The 22,067-nt window shown below is 34.7% G+C and overlaps 2 protein-coding genes and 1 non-coding gene across 14 annotated transcripts in view; 2 read left to right on the forward strand and 1 right to left on the reverse strand.

Moving 5' to 3' along the window:
• Positions 1 to 22,067, forward strand: part of LOC110383678 (protein lin-37 homolog) — a 358,932-nt gene that overhangs the window by 27,638 nt on the left and 309,227 nt on the right. The window lies entirely within an intron of this gene.
• Positions 303 to 22,067, reverse strand: part of Br (broad) — a 144,029-nt gene continuing 122,264 nt past the window's right edge. For 7 of the 11 annotated variants that reach the window (XM_049838137.2, XM_049838140.2, XM_049838142.2 and 4 more), the window contains 6 exons: positions 19,771 to 19,988; positions 17,603 to 17,785; positions 16,673 to 17,137; positions 14,794 to 14,953; positions 14,373 to 14,420; positions 303 to 7,230 (listed from right to left, as the gene is read on the reverse strand). In XM_049838137.2, coding sequence (XP_049694094.1) covers positions 6,884 to 7,230; positions 14,373 to 14,420; positions 14,794 to 14,953; positions 16,673 to 17,137; positions 17,603 to 17,785; positions 19,771 to 19,956 — 1,389 coding nt within the window. In that variant the 5' untranslated portion in view covers positions 19,957 to 19,988 and the 3' untranslated portion in view covers positions 303 to 6,883. Of the gene's footprint in view, positions 7,231 to 7,808; positions 8,133 to 8,535; positions 12,321 to 12,350; positions 13,110 to 14,372; positions 14,421 to 14,793; positions 14,954 to 16,672; positions 17,138 to 17,602; positions 17,786 to 19,770; positions 19,989 to 22,067 lie in introns of those variants that run through there. The other 4 variants (XR_007510697.2, XM_049838145.2, XM_049838146.2 and 1 more) reach the window with 4 other exon arrangements.
• Positions 18,335 to 18,418, forward strand: Trnal-uaa (transfer RNA leucine (anticodon UAA)). Its single transcript has one exon. It is a non-coding gene; the product is annotated as a tRNA-Leu (tRNA).

The raw sequence follows: 22,067 nt of genomic DNA on the forward strand, positions 1-22,067 counted from the left end.
TTCATAGCAAAGCATATTTTCCATGTAGGTACTTGACTTTAGTCATATTGGTACTGCCACTTCTGATGTCAGAATTTCTGCGCATGAGCACATTTTACTCAGACTTTTTGATTATATTTTTACCATATTTTACTGTCCTGAACCTTCAATTAAAGACTATAGAGCTTATTAACTCCTGAACGTAGGAATTTACCCCAATTCTAAGTAATTAATAATGTTGATGTGTACACACTTGCGCATACGCAAATATAAGACTACATTAATGGGAAAAGGTTCTAATCTAAACAATAAAAGACGTCATCATCAATGGAATCACTGCGAGTTTATTTTTATACTTTTATTACATTCAACTGTTATACGTCGCTGAGAATTCGAAACGCAGATTTTGTTAGAAACCTAAACCTAAAAATAACCGATATATTTTTCTCCAGTATAGTTTAGACGAAAGAGTCAGATTCAAAGATACTTATAGTACTAAGTTTTCCGACTATCTGATATGTTCCTAACTTCCTACCAAAAAAGCTGTCACCACGAAAAAGACACGCGATTGAAAGGTGACATTTCGTGTTCCATTGCTGGCTCTGTAAAGTATTGTCGTGATAAAGACCGTAGTGAACCTTCAATGGAACGAAAAATGGACGATGTGACCGAGAATCTATTTTCGTGGTAACAACCATACTCAACCCGAATTGATTCCTTATTCACATATATCAACAACATCAAAACAAGTAAAGACACCACTTTTTAAATATCACTGAAACATGAGTTTTCTACTTTAAGTATCAATGCAGATTTACTGATTCGTTGTACATTGCGCTTTTTATTCAAGAACATTTGTCACTCGTCATATTTGTAGTGTATCCAACAAGTAATGTATTACGAATCAGAGGTCCTACTCTTTAAATATATTAATGTTATTTTTGCATGATTTCCCCATTTTATATCTATTGCGATTTTAATACTGATTGATTTTACTGCATTCATACGAAAAATATACAACACGAAATATAGCTTACATTAATTTACAATATTAGAACCTTATCGGAAAACTGAAGGCGCACTTAGCCTGGAGAAAACCTTTTATAATTACATACTATGCAATATATACTATAAAACCTATAATATTGGCACTAATGAGGTGCGGGTTCAGTTCTCCGACGAGGCTCCCCTCATGCATCCAGTGACGATTTAAAATCCCTCGTGTACCCTCCTGGTATCTACAACAATAGTACTGTAAGTGCCTTCACCGACTGGTGTAACTTACAACAATTCTCAAGAGAAGCCTACCAGGTCCTATCGGCCCCACATCTAACCTTATTCGATCAATACACAATACTATAAATCATTTTTGTACACACCTCATCCCCGGACCCTTTAAAAGTATAACAAAACTCCATTTAACTAAATTTAACACATATTTTTTCATCTTTGATCAACGATGGCAAACTATAACTTTTACATAGTAACACAATATTAGTTTAGGCATATTAAAACGTCGCAAGTGATACTTACGCTTGATCGTTTTGTTTTTTTTTTTGTCAAAATTACTAAATACAATAAATTATTAATTTAATTTTCCAATTTTTGGTAATCAAACGTATGTATCACTTACGAATCCAGCTTATAAAGAAAACAAAAGAAAATCAATGCTAATAAAAACGCAGATCGTGCATACATTAAATTACGAAAAAAAGAAAAATCTAATCCTAAGTGTGTCAGCAAAAATATAATGCAGTAAATTAGAATTGCCACTTAATTAACTTTCACAATATAAATTGTATTTTTTTCTCGTAAAAAAATATTTCTGTGTATAAAATGTGTTACCGAGCATAACAAGAAACAGCGGCACAGTTTTACTAAAAATAAAAACGTAAACATTATGAGAAAACAACTCGTCACTTAATAGATTAAGTACTGAGTATACTACAACACGTCATGCTCAACTGGCGTCTGAGCACGCGTCCAACTCGACATCCGATGCTCAACAGTATCAACACTCAACATTCGGATTGTATATAAAATTGCTTATAAATTAACAGTTTTTGGTAAAACTGCACCACCGCCTTACTTTATCTGTAGATAAAAGTTACTTCTAGCATATAACTGTCAGTATATTGTATGTCATAGTGTGTATATTGTAAATACTTTCTTTTATGTACTGTTATAGACGGGATATCAACGACATTGCTCGACCGGGGGGACAAGTGTGTTACTTAGTATATAATACTTATTATTTTTATATAAAAAGTTGTAAGTGCACTTTGAGTTACGGAACTATATTAATGTAACTATTTACTGTAGGTTTAGCAGATTTAACACTGATATACTATAGTTAGTTAAATTATACAAAGAGATGTTCATTGACATTTTGACTTTAATTGTATTGTCAATATTTGGCACTAAGATTTTTTTGATACGAAATGTTATAAGATAAAATAATAAACTACAAAAAACATTTAGGGGTTGAAAGGTTAATTTTGAAGTCTGAAATTCGCTTTTCGGCGATTTAAAATGAAAATGGGAAATAAGACTTACACTATTAATAAATAGAGCTCCTTAAAATCTTAATTGACATTAAAAACAGGAAAATCTGCTGATTGTAGCTTATTATAAGTCATAGATAAATGTAACTATTATATTGAGGTACTGTGGCGAATTGGGAACTATTGCTAAAACTGTAATTATTATAATTATATTACGTTTAAAGTGGAAGATACTGATATAAATATTAAAGCTATTGACTTAAGAATACATCGACCCGTGACTCTCGTATGAAAACTACAAGTTCGTAAGTATTTTATATTAATTTGTGAGCAACTATTAAAAAACAGTTTCAATAAAAAATGCAGTCGATTTATTCTTAAAAAGATGGTGTCCCGCCGCCGATCGAGCAATTTAAATTATTTATAAATAACTATTGTATGATCTGGTTTCGCTACTATTTTATTTAAAAACCACAGGGCTTCCAAATAAAATAATAACGGATAATATCTATTGCATTTTAAACATGGAAATGGATCAACAAAAAATGATTGTATGGGAAAAAATACTATGTAACAAGTGTTATATCTCGTTCGCGATTTACAATATAATTAGATAAATATAAAACATTGTCCTGTCTGTATGCTGTAACTGTAATACATACATAAATACATCGGCCTGTATTCAGAGGCAAACAAACGCTCTAAACTAATACATTAGAAATTAAATTATATAATTGGAGGTAATACTTAAAATTATAGGAGGTAATACTTACGATAAAAGCATTTCATTTTCTTAAAAGAAAACAGTTTTGTGAAGCGGTTTGTGAACATGTAATTGTCAGGTGAGAAGTCCCGCAAGACGCTTAACTTCGATCATATAGAAGTTCAAGTTACCTGCCTATCATAAGATTAGGTAATTATTATTATATCCACGAGTAATCCTAAGGAAAATCATGGAAACCCTATCAACTCATACAAAACGGATAAAAAAACCGGCAGTATTAACTTTATTCTGATTACAAAAGTTACTGATTTTGCAAAGTAAAACTGACCATAAAAATACTTTAAAATGACATTTGGGAGTAGATTGGCTCAGATACTGAAGCCTAATTACTACATAAAGCTACCAGAGAGCTAGCGAAACACGAGCCGAAAACTGAGCATCGATCCACAACGTACCGCCCGAGTGTTGAGCGTGGATCAATACTCAACTTTAAGATCGTTATCTAGCTGTTACTCATAAAAGAGTACATTAATCTAGATATTTTATGCAACTATTTTGAGACGAAAGCTACGCCCATATAGTCATTCTAAAGTACGCGATTCTTATATATTTATCTAGTGTAGGCTATTGTTAAAGTTGTACTGTTAGAAGGCATCCCGTTGTTGATTAATTTGTGCATTACACTAATTAGTAACACAGTCTGTTTATTAAATTATTTCTTTAAACTTAACGTTATTAACTGGCGAAGAAGCGAAAAATTATATTGCGGATTTAAAGGGCTGCTATAATTTACACGTAATATATATAAAAAAAGATTTTCTCACTTTCATCTTACTATTTAAAAATGCAGTATTTTGGTATACATTGCAAAATATACTTTTAATTATTATTGTTTCGCTGTATTTTTTAGCGACTGGTTTTTCGTGATTTTTTTATTGAATTTTAAATTTTACGCTGCGACTCTGAACCTCCTTTTTTGCCGACACATAATCCAAACTTAACACAAATTTTACAATAGTTTAAGAGCTAACAACAATCACCAACGGCTGTCTCCGATATTGATGTAGTACGCAGCTGTCAACTGAGATCAATTTAGATAAATTACTTCCAAATAATTCACAAAAAGAACTTCCACAAAAGAAGTGGGGATGTAAAATCCAATATTTCAACGAAGCAGTCAACAATAAGCTCAATGAACAGCCAAACCAATAAGAAATCATTGCACAGCGAAAACAATAAACACAAACATTTAAAAAACATTATGAAGACTAAGTCTAAGTTTCACTATTAATAAATCCATTAGTAGAATATATAAAAATCCTTTCCATTAATGATTTTATCTATTTACTATTTAGTTAATAATATCACGAGGCTTGTATTCCCGAACGATGCCACGATACTCAGTTATGTAAGTATTCTAACTTATATTTACAATTCAAACTACCCGCTTGCTTTTCCCTTCTAAGCTCCAGCTAAATATGATTCTATGATCTTTAATATTTCCCAAATTATTTCATCGACGTGTTTCTTTTTTATATTAAAAATTAAACAGCCTGTAACATTGAAATAAAAATAAAAAAACAAAATAATATAGTTGAGGTACTACATAAATGGAGGTATACGGGCTTTACCGGCTAATGTCCATGTAAAACTACTTCGAAATCAACCCGCCGTTAACATCTAGTTAAGCTGAGGATAAAATGATAAAACTTAAATGTTAAAATATCTGGATTATACCAAACAACTTCTCATTAAATGTATTTCATATCACAAAGTACACATATATGTAACATTCGGAAAAAGAAAGTAAAAATACAAAAAATACCTACATTACGATCCTATACCCAAGTTACTTAACATTTGAAAAATAAATGCAAAAAAATAATGTTAATTGCTCTAAAACAACGTATTGTATAGATGTTTGCTATTGTAAGTTGCATTGACGTTTTAGTACTAATTGCGAAATGATGATTTCATGTCACTTTGAGTGAACAGAACTTGATATGTTCGTTAATTTTGAGAATTCTACAGAACGCGTAAAATGGATATGGCACAATACATTTTAGTATTTTAACTATCTTCAGAAAGTTTTCATATTTCTACGGGATTAAATGCAAATCAGCAAGTATTATTCACATTATTTAATTTCTTTGGCTTTGTGAAATATCACGGTGTTAAAAATACTTTCTTTCATTTAAAGATATTCATGTTTGTGATATGTGGTTTAAGAGATTGGGTCGCGATTGAAGATATTATCGAGTTACGTTTTGAAACACCCTGAATAGATATGTCGTGTTACCTGAAAAACGCGGTTCGCAAGCAATTTTCTACGATATAAGTAAATAAAATAAATTTTTATACAATTTGCAGCCATCTTATGGTTAGGTAATCCTAAGATTTTTTTTGAGAATAATATAATAATAATCTAATAAATTTTCAATAACGAGACATCAGCTACGTTGGTCGACATTTAAATAAGAACCACTATACACTCATAGAGAGAAATCCGAAAATGGATACAGGTTAAATATAATTCTATTAATTAATACCTAAAGTCTACGTATTCCTATACAGAAGAAATGTTTGATTTTGTTTCATGATTTGTAATCATGCACACGTATACGATCGTCGAACTGCTTTTCGAAGACCCACTTTCTGGCAACCCAGCGCCTCTATTTCCTACGTCTGTTTACTCACTCTTGACCCTGTATTCAAGGATCCCACCGGAGCGTGGCAACCCTAGAGCATTTTCCCTTTTCGAAACGTCACCGCCAACTTTGATTCGTCCGTGAACCGTCACTTGCCTTTACTCCTCGTCAGTTCAGAAATTCATCCATTAATATTTCGAAGACGAACGAAGGCACGGCTACTTACACATTGATCATAATCATTTTTTTATTTATTATTGAAGCCAAACGCACATAGATTAGATATTGTTAGACGTTAAATTTTGTACTTTCGAAATCAGATTCTAAGAAGTCTTTAATTTTTTTTACTCAACATCAACATTTTTTTTTTTACTTTTAATCTAAACATTTTTGTAATTAACCGCTAAATAATCTGTATCATTTTAATTAATTTAGATTTGGCGTTCCGAAAAAAGTTTCTTTAAAAAATATTTTCTTTGCATTTCTTTTAATATTTACGGTTTAAAATTTGTACGTTCTCATTTTGTACAGTTATCGAATCTAATTTGACACTAGACATTTATCGAAAAGTGATTTTAAAAAATGTATTTCATTTTAGAATACAGTTGGCATAATTTTGGCAGTACTAGAAATATTAATACTTTAGTATTGCTCTGGATTACATTGTCATATTGAACACTGTTGGAACATTTTCACTAGAAAATGGCGTAACTCGCGACTGTTACGAACTAGTCACAAAGCGAAGTCCGATCCTCGAAGCGTACACTAAACGACTCCTAGCAGTCGCGTGCGACAATACTGTTTATGTAATTTTTAACCCTAACGTCAATATTTAACTAATTATAATACGATTAACCATAAATGCGGCATAGTCCTGCATTGTTTTGGCATTGTCCGTTATATTGCACATATGATGCCGTCCATGTCGTGAGCGCGAGTGTCGAGCCGCGTTACGAATAGGCCTGGCGGGCAGGCCAGGAGTATTCGCAACGGGGAGCTGTGCCCGGGGTCTAGGCCATGGTCTGAGGTCATTGCAGGCCGGGCGGCAGCTGCGGGCCGTGCTCGGCGCCCAGGTCGAACAGGTGGTGCGGCGAGGGCGCCAGCGCCGAGTGGAGCGCCGACGTCTTCAGCAGCCGCTTGAGCATGCCGCTGGAGCCGCGGTGCTGCAGGCTCTTGTGCGTCGTCAGCGAGTTCTTGGTCCGGTACCTCCGGTGGCAGAACTCGCACACGTACAGCGTGTCCGACTGCTCGTGCTTGTCTTGGAAGTGTCGTTTCAAGGAATAGTAACAAGAGAATGTCCTGCGGCAGTAAGGACACTCTTGGGGCTCGTTGATACCGCCGGCGGTGGGCGGGGGCATACGGAGGGGCGGTACTGCTGGAAAACAAAAACAACCCATTTACATTAAGCATATTTACCCAGAAAGATGGTAGATATCGTTAGCTGGCAACACGTGGAGGCATGGAGAAAATCGAGAGAGTGATTTTCTGTTTGTTAATTATCATTCAGTAATACATGTATGAGGTTATTAATAGTTATCAATAATACTAATAATATGCACTGTACACATTGACTAACTACACAATAATCACGAGATTTTCATAATATCCAAAATCTTAAGGAAAGTCTCTCAACCACAATAACACATAGACACGTGATAACAAAAATGATAGAAGCATGCTCCAAGCAACACAACAACGTCAAAACTGCGAAACCCGACGGGAGGGGGGCGAGGGGGGCGGCGGGGGGAGGGCCTCTCAGGAGTACACTCGAACTTAAAGAACATAAAATCCAAACTAAAATCTATAAACTCAAAATTGAACAGAAAATATATGAAATGAAAAAAATTAAGAAGGACCCTTATACCTAGCTTAGTCTAATAAAGGAAATCCATTGTTAATGAGTTAGATCGTCTGTTCTCTAATTTGTTTCTGGTTCTATAAACAATATCTAACCTTTGTAAGTGTTGCTATGTACGGCGGGTTCATGTAGGTTGTGCTCGAGTAGATTCTCTTTGCTAGATGAATACTGCCGCACGCCGCGCCAACTCCGTCCGAGTAGTCACTAAAAAAATCGTATTTGATCTGTCTCCCCTGTCCTCGACTTGTGGTACGTGTATATGTGGGTCATCAGGGAGTTCCGGGAGCAGTACACCCTCTCACATATATTGCATCGGTACTCCTCTTGTCTCTCGGCATGTTTGTCAGCGATATGCCGCTTCAACGACGCCTTTGAGCACAGAACCTTCCCGCATAACGTGCACGTGAATACCTTTTTACCTGTAAACAGATCGAAAAAACAAAAAAATATGGGGTTGGTCCCCGAACGCGGTGTAAATTAAAAAAAAATAAACCTACTCCAGGGATCTCATTAAGACCAGATTGATTTTTTTTAAAGAAAAAATTAAAAAAACAAAAGTAGTGTGACTAAAATAAAATGATAAATAAAATAAAAATAAATTGAAATGATGGCGAAGCTACAGTGGCTCATGAAGGGTGTTAACAGTCAGCATGCGATTGAGGCGGGAAAATAAATATTGAGGCGGGAAAACTAGATATGCTAAGCGTGTTTCGAAATTAATCAGAAAATAAAACAAAACAGTGCACTATGGAATGACCTACTCGTCGCTACGAACAAGCACATATAGGGGCTCCTACAGGAGGTCTAATAAAACTGGCAATGTTGTTTTTGTATATTTGTTTTTATTAAAAACGCCATTATCATCAATATTAGGATTTATGAAGTTCGGTTTAACGATTACATTTTATGAGTAGTTACTTCAATTATTTTTATTTAAAAAGTAAGGAAGGAAAAGAACTATTTATGAATATAATATAGTGTTGCGAAATCATTTTTATTATTATAGAATATATTAACTAAGTGCAGCCCATTAAAATTATTTGTTTACTTTTGGCGTTCCACGCTACGTTCAAGACTAATTCGCCTCAAAATGGAAGACAAAACATAAAAACACCGAAGTTTTTGGCACAATCTCGAATAATATTAAAACATCTAATGGACTGCATTACACAGATGCCAATTGTTAACAAAAAATATCTAGATTCGTGGATAGTAGAACAATAATTTAAGAAAAATAATATATAAAATTTCAATACAACAACCAATAAATTAATTTAGATTCCTTATAAAATAAGTAAAAATGCCAACAAGAAGTATAAGAACACATTGGATAAAGTCAACGCACGCATTCGTGCGCGTTTGAAAAAAATTCTTAACTCGTTAGAAAGATAAAAACTTAAACAGGTCACAGAAACAGTCTTAAACTTGCTAAGATCCTAACTAATATAGTTTTTGACAGGGATGTGTTCTGCTCCTTAGAACACGGTGTAGTGCTAGCCCTTTCAAACCCGAGGCCTCGGCCTCTCGAGATCCCAAAATAACTTAAACCCTAAAAATTTCCAACCAAAGATCATTTTGAAATCACAAATAAATTTCGAGTTTCTTTAATACCAAAATTAATCACGCTTTGACCGCCTTCTGTGCGACAACAGTTCTCGACATTTTTTTATAAAATTATCAGTTAATTTAGTAAATAATGTACATTTTTTATCTATAAAATACGCCTAATAGTGTACAAGTCAAACGCGTACTTACTCTAATCAGTCTATAGCGCTTATTATTTTGGCAAAATTTTTCCCAACCAGAGACAAGATTTTTACTAAATAAATTCTTAAATTTCCCAGCATATAGCTGAAATACCGTACTGCCACTGCAGCACATCCCTGTAATCGTAAATTAAACATGTGTTTCTATTAGCTATATGAATTCAGATAAACCTTAATCCTATTTAGTCAACTAACTTAATTTCCCAAACCCAAATTAACAAGAAAAACTATGACTAAATTACTAATCAAAAAACAACAATCCTACGTTTCAAACTTTGCAATGTTACGCAAATAAAAACTTAACATTTTTTTAATGATTTTAGTTTTCGTACACGGAATGTTGCGAAATATTTGACAAAATTTAGATTCCTTTTTTCGATTCCCTTATGTTTTCTAACACGAACATCGTTCCTTTTAGCACCAAATCTCTAGTCTTCCAATTGGCCAAACTATCATAATAAAGCTTACTAATTAACTAAACGAGTAATGGCTAAGCATTATGTATCTAGCAATAACAACAGAATTTGATAACATATAGCATTTTAGGAAGCCTCTTAGTTGTTTAAAGGTAAAGCATCAATATCTAGGTATCAAGTGTGTCAAACACTACCTAACAATGCTTTCAAATTCACGAAAAAATACGCAAAATATGTCTTTTTTTGTCAATAAGAACACAATAATATGAAGCAGGCACTAATATTACTTAAGGTGTATATCATTTTATAATAAATTATGTTAACATTTACAATCAAAGTTCCCTTATTGCTATGAAATGAAAATTTTAACAATAGTGATATTTTATCGACTTTATAAAGTCAGTATAGTGATGTTTCATGAACTAGAATATTCTTCACAAAGGAAAGACGCACATTAATTTCTATATTGGATGATTTAACTTTAACGCGACAATCTTTCCCAAATTAGACAAGTATTTTATTTTTGGACGTCTAAAATGTTACGTTTATGTAAAAACTTTCAAATGTACGTCTTGTACGAAATATATAGAAAAAACATTACCTTTTTGCTTTTCATGTTTCCATTCAATTTCGTGGCCGCGTTGAAGTTTCGTCACCCAACATCGAGACATATTACTAAATTATGTTATGGCAAGCAAAATTCCGTTACTAATTAACATCGAGCATGGAACAATATAGATGAAAAGTTCACACTGTTGAAATTTAGGAACATTTAACACTGAGAATTATTAAAAATTTGTTTTACAGTATTACCTATTATGTATAATATAATTATAATGTGTAATTACAATTGTACAAAACAAAAAACAAAATGTGAGTGTTTAATGTACAAAAAATACGAGTACATGTAGGTCGGTAAAAAGCGAAAAAAATATTATTAAAAAATATCCTATTGTAAAAAGGCTCAACGAAATAATAATAATAAAAAAAGAAACAAACACAAGATTGCGATAAAACTAATGCTTGAAAACTAAAAAGGACCTAATCTAAAAAATAAAATAGCCATATTCATTTAAAATGGCACCTTGCGATTCACTTTGTAAAATGCAATTTCGTAGACTGATGTTTGTTTGTCAATAATTATAATAATAAAAAGGCAGCAAAGGATGTATAAAAGTCGACAAATAAGATAAATAATATAAATAAATTGATAAATGATAAATAACGTGTCGACTGCAAAAGTAAGCGAGAGTAGTCTGTATCTGTGTGTGTCGGTAGCTGTGTCCTGGTTGTGTAAAGTCCGGTATATTTCTGTTGTATATCTGTGGTAGTGCTATCTGCGGGTAAATATATATATTTTTGCAAAAATCAATCTTTCATCTCATTCTATTGGTGCTATCCTGAATTCAGTCTTAAAAATGAAAATAAACACCTAAAATAAAAATAAAAATTTGAAAGCCTCTTAAGCCAATTATATATCTGTGTATATAGCTTTTTATACTTTTTACATATTTTCGTTTAGTAATCTCGTATAAATATCTAAGAGTGAGATCATACAGATTAATTACAAAATAAATAATTGCCGAAAATAATGAACACAATAATTTGAAAACAATATGCCTCTTCTGTTACTTACACGAACACCGTTTCTTTTTATATAAATTTAAGCCTAATATATAAATTTACAGCACCAAGATTTTTCATCTTTTCTCAAAATATTATTTTTTTTCTCTTCGCCTTATTGTCGCACATTTAACATAGTGTAAAAATTCAGGAATCATTTTTATACCGCAGTATTGCACTCTCCGGGCGCAATGGATCGATCACGTCTAACATAAACAATCATGATGTGGAACTCGATCTGTCGCCCTCCCTTGTAACAAGTGGAATGTCAGAAAGCCATAAGTATTGTGATGTTAGTCAATGTCAACCCTTACTTACAAGTTCAAAGTTCACAAATAAATATTTCATAGAGAAAAACAATCTGAAAAACAAAAAATATACAAGTCCCGTTACGGACATAAAAAGGTAAGTATATGAAAAAATAATAAAAATAGTTACTTTCCTTTTAAATAGAGAATAAAAGATTTTTGAAAAAGTAAATCTGAGCGTTGGAGAAGTTAGACATTGAACTGGTCTTTGAACTTGTAGAAGTCGATGTTGTGATGCTGGGGCGTGAGCTTGGCGTCGGGCGCGGTGGTCAGGTTCTGCGGCTGCGCCTGCGGCGGCGCGCGCTGGCGCCGGTGGTAGATGCTCTTATGGTTGTTGAGCGAGTTGAGCGTGCGGAACACCTTGTGGCAGAGGGAGCAGCGCGCCGAGTGCAGCGGCTGCAGGTGCTGCTGCTCGGTGTGCCGCTTGAGCGTCAGCCGCGTGGACAGCAGCTTGCCGCAGACGTCGCAGCGGTGGCCCGCGCCCAGAGGGCCAACTGCGCCACACATAACAACCAACATGAGCGCATTAGTCAACACGCGACGCCCGTCGTAGCCCTCACCAGTGCGACCGCTCGCATCCAACGGGTCCCTTGTAGCGGAACCAATTGGCACAATAAGTGTACCACTATTGTTTCGGTGGCAATTTTGAACCTAGTAGAGGCAATTGAACGTGTTTCACGAATTTGACTAATGCGCTTTTTACAAAACGGTTGGTGGTTATGCGTGTACCGATCAGATGTCCCAATTGGTTCCATAGAGGACGTGGCAGCGCAGCGGCGCCGCAACGCGCTGCGCTCCCACCGAGCGTTAATACGATACGTTTAGTGAGAAATAATAAATTATACATACATATAAGATAAAGTTTGCGATGCGCATGCATTACTATGCTATATACAAATGTTAGGAACATATCGCGTTACAATTTTGTTTAACTTAACGAAGTCTAGGGGCAAGAGTATGGCGTTTAGGTGGTTAGGATGGCAGCTCGGTTTCTTCGAATGGCAACGGGAGGGGCGCGCGCCGGGGCCGGCGGGCCGAGCGTCAGTTGACGGAGTAGAAGGGGCCGGGCGCCGCGGCCGCCGGCTGCTGCTTGCGGTGGTAGATGGACTTGTGGTTGCGGAGGCTGTTCAGACTCGAGTAAACCCGCCGGCAAATGTTACACACCGGCTCCCGGGACGGTCTCATGTGCACGTTTTGGATGTGTCGTTTGAGCCGCGTCAGGGACGACAAGCTCTTGTTACATGGCTCACAGCGGTAATCTTCTTGGGGGGTGCGGGCGCCACCTGGTCACAACACAAGCAGTTAGCCCCGTCGATGCTCGTTTAATGCACTCTCGTATCGTAGCCTCCATAAGCACCGCCACCCCCCGTTACGATGACAGGCGATCCCGCCTCGGATTATGCGAAGCGGTATTAGTAACGCAACATTGTCGCCTACTCCTCGCTAGTAAAGCTCAGCAATGATTGTGTGATCGACTAGCTCCGTTGTCATAACAGACGCGCGCAACGTTTGTTTCAAATTTCCCGAACAAAAGCGTTTTTAATTCTTCAATGAAATAATTTGAGCGTATTTTATATAAACCGACACCAAGTTACCATTACTAAAAATCCATTGTTCGATCTCCCTGTTATTATATTTTCCGTTTCCCAAGACAATGTGATCGAGTGTAAGCCGATAGTGTATTTAGAAATGATTCATGAGATCCGCTATGCTCCGAACAATAAGTAAACTCAACTTTTACTGAATTCGCTCAACTTTTATATCGAAGTTATGATTGGATTTCTCGGAAGCTAATTTTGTGGTTTTCTTCTTATTTTCGAGTAGGTTTTTTTCTTTATAAATTTTTGAAAGTAATGTTTACAGCCAATTCGTGGTACAATTTGGTTCGTTAACATTTCGTTCGTTTCCGTCGAATGGTTTTTAAATAATGAGAGAATTAAAATAAATCGGCAAATAGAAACAAAAAGTAACAACAAAAACCTAATTCGGAGACATGGGAGTGAGGGGTTTTCCTAACACACAATTTGTTTAACATCTATAAAACAAGCTAGCATATCTTCGTATAGTTACATTACACTATGTTACAGTAACAGTTACATGCACGCCACATTGCGTTTTGGTTCAATGATAAACATTCGTCCCAATCGTACAGATAGACCAAACTATTCCAAAATAAAAATCGAATAAGTATTGTACCTATACGCGTCTCCATCGAACCATAACACAAAAAGCTAACATTAATTAATTTAAATACAGAAACACAGAGCACAAAATGAAGACATATACAAGGTTAATAGTATATAATTATAATAATATACATATATTAATAGAAATAAATTATATGTCACGTGATAATTGCCTCATACACTTTTAAACAAAAATTATAATAAAAAAAACCTAATAATGATATATAAACCTAATATGACAGAGCAGAGAGGAAGCGGTGATGGTGGCATACGACAGACAGTGCATTAAAAATATCGTTTGTCTCAATATATGTAGTAATGCAATAAAATAAATTCGTTGCTAGACAAGCTGGCACTCACCTTGGGAAGTACTTGCGATGCCGTCCGGAGTCAATGGACTTTGCAGACCTGAAAACATTACACGGTTCATATGCTATCGTTTCTCATAAAAGTTGATTTCAATAAAATCAATCATTCTTTAGCAACCAAACATGACTTTTGGATAATCATCAAGCTACTTTTTCACAACAAAAATAAATTACTACTTTAAACCATTATTTATATAACCATGTGTCATGTTTGGTTGCCTCAAATATCCAAAACTTAAAGTTGTAGTTATTTATATAATTCTTCAGAATTCTCAAAAAAAATTACAGCTCAACTTTAGATATTATTTAAGTCAAAACTCCGATTTGTAATTCTTTACGTTCCGATAAGTCCATTTTCTTTTCTATACAATACACAATATTAAATATTTTTTTTCTATAAAAAGTTAACTTACCAGTCAAAGAAGGATGCGTCAGTGCGTCCATGGGAAAGTTGTATGTATTCGCCGGGTTGAAGAGCTTGGTTTCCGGAGGCTGTATGAAGGGCGGCGGGTGCGGTGGCGGCGTGCACTCCTCAGCATCAGCCGAGCTGCCGCGGGACGGCGGGCCCCCTCCCTGAGGACGCACAAAGTTAGGCATTAAACTCACGCCGCTGTATTTAACTAATCTATGGCCGCTACTTAAGTAGGTATGTAATGTGATATATGATTGTATTAATAGATGTCGTAGGAATATTTGTAGGCTTTTATTTGTTTATTTCTAAGTAGTAGTCGAATCTGAAACCAGAAACAGGAAGCCGTCTATTGATTTAAGTAGGTCTATCATTATTTACGATGTAAAAAACATTTTGTTGGAAACGAAGTGTAAAATGAAAATCTTTTTTCTTTTCCTAAAGCCTTATTTCAAGAAAGCGATATTAACAGAAGTCTGTAGGAGTCGTCAACTATTAGGAGGTACACCAATTTAACTTCTAAATAACTAAAGTTTGCGTCCTAATAAAAATATAGGCTCTTCTCCGCAAATGGGATCTTATTTTTGTTTATTTAAATGGTTTGTTTTCCCTGGAATCGGATTTTTTTTCCTGAATTTTAATGCGTATTCAACGAAATTTTGCGTAGTCTGAATTTGAAGTAGTTAGAGATATTTTTAGTTTTAATTAATATTTTCGTACTACGTGTTCTGCCTTATATGCCCATTTTTCTAAACATACAGAATGAGTGCCAAGCTCGATCATCGGTCAAGGTTCCTAATTCTGTGTGTCACAAAGACTGAGACAATGTTATCGGCTGTCAGTCTACCCGACACTCCACTTGACACCATAACAGTTCCGGGTACAAATTCTAGTGTCTAGCACTCTAATACTCAGTACTAATAACGTATAAATGACGCTTATAAAGGTGCTTCAAGGCTATCGAAATTTGACGAGTGTCAAATCTAGTTGGAACTGGCCATTGTCACTGGTAGCTTTCAACCTCCTTGGTAACTCTATGGTTGTTGGGAATTGAGAATGGAACGTGTTCGAATTTTGAATTGGTATGTTTGACCAAGATGGCTGCCATTGGATACTTAAATGATCATCAAGGTATTATTTTTACATTCATCAATTGTTTATGTTAATTAACAGAGTTGATATATTAGTTCCAACATATGTTCGACAGTCCGAATTGAAGTCTCAATGGAAAATTTATCGATTTAGTAATCAATCGATTCCTTGAATTAACATTCATAGAATGCGTTAAGCAAGCCCTATAAACGTAATACGATAATATTGCTTATTAGTACTTTTGACGATTTGTTTGTGTTTTTATTGTGTTACTCAGTATTGAAGAATTTGTTGGTTTAAGCAATTTTTGTATGAATGCCCAAATCATAACTTAAAACATAGTTTATCTCTGAAAATCGTGTCAGTACGACATAACTATTGTCTCTTCAGTGTTTTCATGAGATTTCCTTGAGTTTCAGTTTTATTAAACGTTCATATTGTTTTAATATTGTTTTGAGAAGGTTATTTAAATTATTCGCGGCAGCTTCTAAAATTACGCCATTGTCGTATGAAATATTTAATGAAACAATTAGTAACTAAAGAATTATGAACTGGTTTTCCGTTCTACTGGGTATACTAACTTGCTAGGTTCCAGATTCGACTACTTACCTACTATACATGTAAAAGTACCTACAAATTAAACTCTTTTCAATATAATAACAGGATCTACGTAATTAACTGCTTAAACTATTGCACCTTTCTGCATAAACATATATGTAAATACAGCAATAACTGGGAATCGAACCCTTGCTTAGTCTTATAAATAATAAGGTAGAATTTTACCAACTCACAAGTGGTCTATGATGATGAGGCGGCGTATCATCCGTGCTCCTATCAATATCCGGGTTCGAAGACGGACACATATCAATCGGCTCATTCTTTACTTCATCGATCAGCCGAGGAGATGGGGACGAGCTGCTGTTGGAAATGCCATTCCCATTGTTCCCAGTCTCATGGCGACTATGAGTATTGTTTTTAGTAGAGAAGTCGGTAGCATGGATCTGGGGTTGTTCGTTGTTGTTGTCGTGACGGGGGCGTTTGATGACGTCTGGGCTGTTGTCGGCTGAGCGGCTGAGGCGGCGCGGCGGGAGAGGGGTTCGGCGCATGAGCTGCTGCACGCTTGAGGATGTGGGCTGCAGCAGGGCTTCTTCCAGCCGGTCGTAGGAGGGCGCGTGGCTGATGTGCGTGCTGTGGGCTGAGTGGGGCGGCGTGTGCGGGGATGTGGTTGACGGAGCCCGCATCGGCTGCAGTAGTGGCTGTTGGGAGAATAGCACATTATGTTTCTAATAAGAAATTTGAGCGTTGTTATGTGTTAAGTTGAATATACATATACACAAGGGCTTAGTAATTGAAGAAACTACGTTCGTTTTTATCATCTATTGTCCTTAACACGGAAGCAAAGGGTAAAGATTGATCAAGATTATTTATTCTATTGCACAATTAAATGTAATATTTTTCAGTAGGTATCTAATTTTATTAAGTGTTGTTATACATGCCTAAGTGCAATACCCGTTGTACTCGTAAAGTGAAATAATTAGTAAAATTATGAAATTCAATTCACTAATTAGTTTCATACTGAAATTGATACAGGTGTTTTAGAAAAATTGGATTGCCAAAAATTATACCTAATTTGAATCCGTAAACATAGAAAATTTTGGAAATATTTTTTTTTGTATGGCTATATTAAAAAGGTGGCTAACTTTACACATTTTGCCACTTACCCCCTGAGCATTATCATTATGCGTCAGCCCCGACACGCGAAGCACCTCAGCTGTCTTGAGGAACGAAGACAGGCTCCTCTGATGCACGTTCACCTCGCCATGGTAGATGAACTCCACCAACGCGTGAAGATCAGTAAACGCCACGTCTTGGAGCACGATCACTGGGTGCTTGCATGGTGTTGACTGCGGGAGAAAGGGATTTTGAGTCTATGGACGAAAACTGATTAAAAATAATACTTTTTAAACGTTTGTTTGATTAGTAGTTAATTGTTGTATGTATGCTATAATATGCCAATTCGATTCAGTTAAAAATATGGTTTAATATTGGAATTAAAATTCTTAAACATGTTTTATTCAGTTAAATGTTTTTAAAACAAATAACTGGGTGGATTTGTACTTTTTTGCATATCAATTTTATTAGCATTTTATGTTTAAAATAACTGTGTCTTACTTTCCGTGTTTTCTTTTAACTTTTATGGAAATATATCATGTTATTTAAATTATTACAATTGACAGCCCATAAGGGTCTCATGAAGGTGAAAAAAACCATTTATCGCAATAACTGCAAGTCATCGAATTGCTAACTGATAGTTTCAGATGAATGGATTTATATTAAAATATTTTGCATGTAGTTAATAAATCAACCGAAGGATTATTATCACAAAGTTAACTTGTACATGTTATTTAAGTTAGCTCTAGAAATCAATCGGTAATTTCGACACGGCGTAACAAGTCAGGTTGGCCGAGTGGTCTAAGGCGCCAGATTTAAGCTCTGGTTCCCGAGAGGGAGCGTGGGTTCGAACCCCACACCTGACAAACCTTTCTTTTCGTCTTTTTGCAAAAATTTTGTCAAACTTGGTATTTCGAGGCTCTTTTTTTGTATTTCGGTTTAAATAAAAAAAGATTATTTTTAATGAAACGACTTGTAAAAATATTAAATTTTCAGCGATTAATTTTCAGTATAAAGGTTTTTTATTCATGATAATTTAATTTATTTTTATTAAGAAAAATCATTTATATAGTGCGCCATCTATTGGCGTCTATATGGAACATATTTGTGACTAGCAATGATTCATCTTGATCAAGGTTACCAATGAAGGAGAACCAATCGACATTACGATGTTTACAATGAGGGTTTTCTAAAATGGCAATCCACGAGGTGGCAGCACCGAGTCGTCAGGTCCAATAACTGTCAAAGTGCTTATCTTTACTATGAATAGTGAACGATTTTAGTGTTTTTTTTTATTTTATAATTAAAGCACTGCATTATTGTTTTACTATTGCGGTTGAGTAAATAAAAAAAACTAAATCATATTGTGTTAACAAATTTTTCAACAAGCTTTTCCTTAGTACCAGTGACTTTTGCACCTTCTCTCTTAGCTCAATTTTTAGTTCGGAAACCTTATTCTGACCGTAGTCCATAATAAAATCAATAACACTTCCAATATAACAGAATTTCAATAAACAATAAGTTCGGCACCTACAATTCCATACTATTTGACAGCTGTTTGGACCAGACGCATACGTGGCGCCACCCGGTGGCAGAAAAAATTTCAAAAACCCTCATTGTTTTAATATCAATTGCGCGAAAGTGGACTGTAGAATACAACCATGCCGTGTTTCTTAAATTCATATTTTTTTATACTAAGTAATTTGCTATTTGCAAAAAACAGTTATATTGAGTGATTTTGAACAAAATTGACTTAAGATTTCTTTTGTTTAAGTAGTGTCCCATGTGAATTTTTAAAAATTGCAAAATGGTCTCTGGGGTTATTTTATTACCTACTAGCTTTTGCCCGCGGCTTCGCTCCCGTCAACTAACTTCTCTACTTTACCCAATTTTTTTTTCATAAGAACATTCTCCTGACAATAACAAACACAACAAAAAAAGAATTAGCCAAATTGGTCCAGGCGTTGTTGAGTTATGCGCTTACCAACACATTTTGCGATTCATTTTTATATTATAGATATAGTAGAAGTTGAAGTTGAAGTTGTGTACCTTACATTTGTCACACAGCAGAAATTGAACCTTACCATTGTAACTAACCAACCATGACATAAAAAAATCTTTGTGTACCTATCTACTAAATTTTTACACAACCTTTTACATTTTACCTGCCCTGAAAAAAAACCTAAACAACCAAAAATATTTTTCAAAAAATCCTCACCTTTAACAGCTCCCTAAAATACGGGCTGCAAGCCGACAAGACCACTCTATGGGCCTTCAAGCTCTTGCCATCACAGGCGAGGGTCACATCGACAAAGTCCTCATCATCTCGGAGGTTCTCGAAGGCGCTGGTGATGCTGCTCTGGTAGTTGTTCCACCGGAGGCAGAAGTGTTGTGTGTCCACCATCTTGAAGACTATGGAGTCATGTGTGTTGTGATCTGCAACGTGAGGGCAGGTTACTGGAAGGAACTTTGAAATGTAGAAAGTTACGCTTAGTTTAGGTAATTCTGAGCATAAGGTCAAAGGCAGACCTTATTTCTTTTATTTTTTTGTGTTTATAAAAAAGAAAACAAGAAACAGATATTGTTACTTTTGCTTCATACCTTTGGAAAATATTGCATTTTCTGTTTTTTTTCCTTCGTTCTAAAAAAGTATTCTTTCTCCTTTTTTTACTAGGTAGTACATTGTTTTTATGGAAAGGGACAATATAACACGCGTTTAAGCTTCCTTTTAGTTTAGTTAAGACAGTTACAATTTTTACATGAAAGCATATAATTACTTATATTCATTTATTTCACCAAAAAGAAATGATAGTTGGAAAGACCAGTTTGCTTACAACATAACGTTGCAATAAATCAGAAATATGGCTCGAAGCCTTGAAAAATCTATGCTATCACAGAACCATATAATAAAACTATAAGAAAACTTATAAATAACAAAGTAAAGATTACAAAAAATGGGTCGATGTGATAAAAACCTACGTCTCAATAACTTAGTGTCAATTATATGTTATTGTTTTACTTTTGCCCTATATTTGCAATTACCCTATTGCGGAGATAAAATAAGAGTTATGTGTTCCAGTTAAAAAGTAACTAGTGAAATTGAAAAATATGCTCAACGGAAAAATCTTAGTGTTAACTAGGGGTATTGGGTTGAGGAGATCAGATAGGGCAGTCGCTCCTCGTAAAACACTGGTACTCAACTGTTTTCGGTTAGATTGGAAGCCTACCCCGACATAGTTGGGAAAGCAAAAATCAGTTGAAAATACATTATGTCAGTTATTTTTTAATCGTAGAGGAATTTATTTCATGATTACTTGGGAATTACCTACTGCAACTTTATCTTGGGTTTTTCAGAAGCTCAGATTTAGACTCAAATGTACATAAATAGCTGTACATATCCATTAAAATAACTTTATCTATTTAATGGTCTATGAATAGAAAGTAATTGCATATATTGTACTTTCTTCTTCGATTTTCTTTCTTCCAACTTCGACAAAATTTATATTTTCAGGTATATTAATAATATCTAAGAGCAAAATTACGGGAAAACGGCCAGTAAGTTGATAAATTAAGAAATATTTTCAATTTGTTAACATTACAATATACCTAACACAACAATTTCCCAGTAATAAAGGTATTGTGTTCTAAATTCAAAGAGTTGTCTAAAAAAAAATAAAGAACATCATTTGCAAAGTTAGGTTAAATAACAAAAAAGGTTTCGATTCGTCTATTGTCCGACCTCTTTTTACGTTAGAACAAAAGTTTCACGTTCGGATGTTGCTTTTTTTTATAATTTTTTTCACATAATTATTAGGGCTTCTTGACTTTGCCGCAAGTTTTAAACTTCCAAAGTTTTTGGTCGGACCAAAAAAATTAGAGAAGTTCCATTTTATGTGGCTTCATATTATTTCGTTTTTCCATGAATCGGGAATGTAATGAGAACAGGATTTACGTGGCTTATTTATTGTTTTCTTAGTTCTCAGAAAATACTGTTTTTTTACAAATTTTTTTTTTTTTTTATTCTGAAATAATGGCATTCGTAATCGCAATTGTTTGTTTGGACTTTTCAAAAAATCTATTATTTTTTGTTTACGATTTTCTTTCAATTGTGTTTTTGTAATTTACGGAAAAGTTTAAGCGAGTTTTGTGCGCCATAACCTGAAATATTATTGTTTAAACAATTGTGAAAAATTATGGCTTAATAATAATTAGCTATGTAAATACGGAATAAAATTGTATTGCAAATGAGTATGGCATATTATGAGAATTTCTTTTTGACAATTATGTTCAAAACTTTAAATAAATTCTTGCTATCTTCAAACAATACCATGTCAAGTAAATGAAATAAATATTCACTTTCCTAAGACGATAAAAACTAAATAAATGCATACATGGACTATTTGCTGGTTCAACGAAGCTGAAGCATGTAAACTTTTTATTTCTTGTCTCTGCCAAGCTTGCTTTGATCATAACCTCCAACTATGAAACTCTTTTTTTTCGTGACCTATTTTCTAA

Source organism: Helicoverpa armigera, chromosome 8 (assembly GCF_030705265.1).
Source record: "Helicoverpa armigera isolate CAAS_96S chromosome 8, ASM3070526v1, whole genome shotgun sequence".
NCBI lineage: Eukaryota > Metazoa > Arthropoda > Insecta > Lepidoptera > Noctuidae > Helicoverpa > Helicoverpa armigera.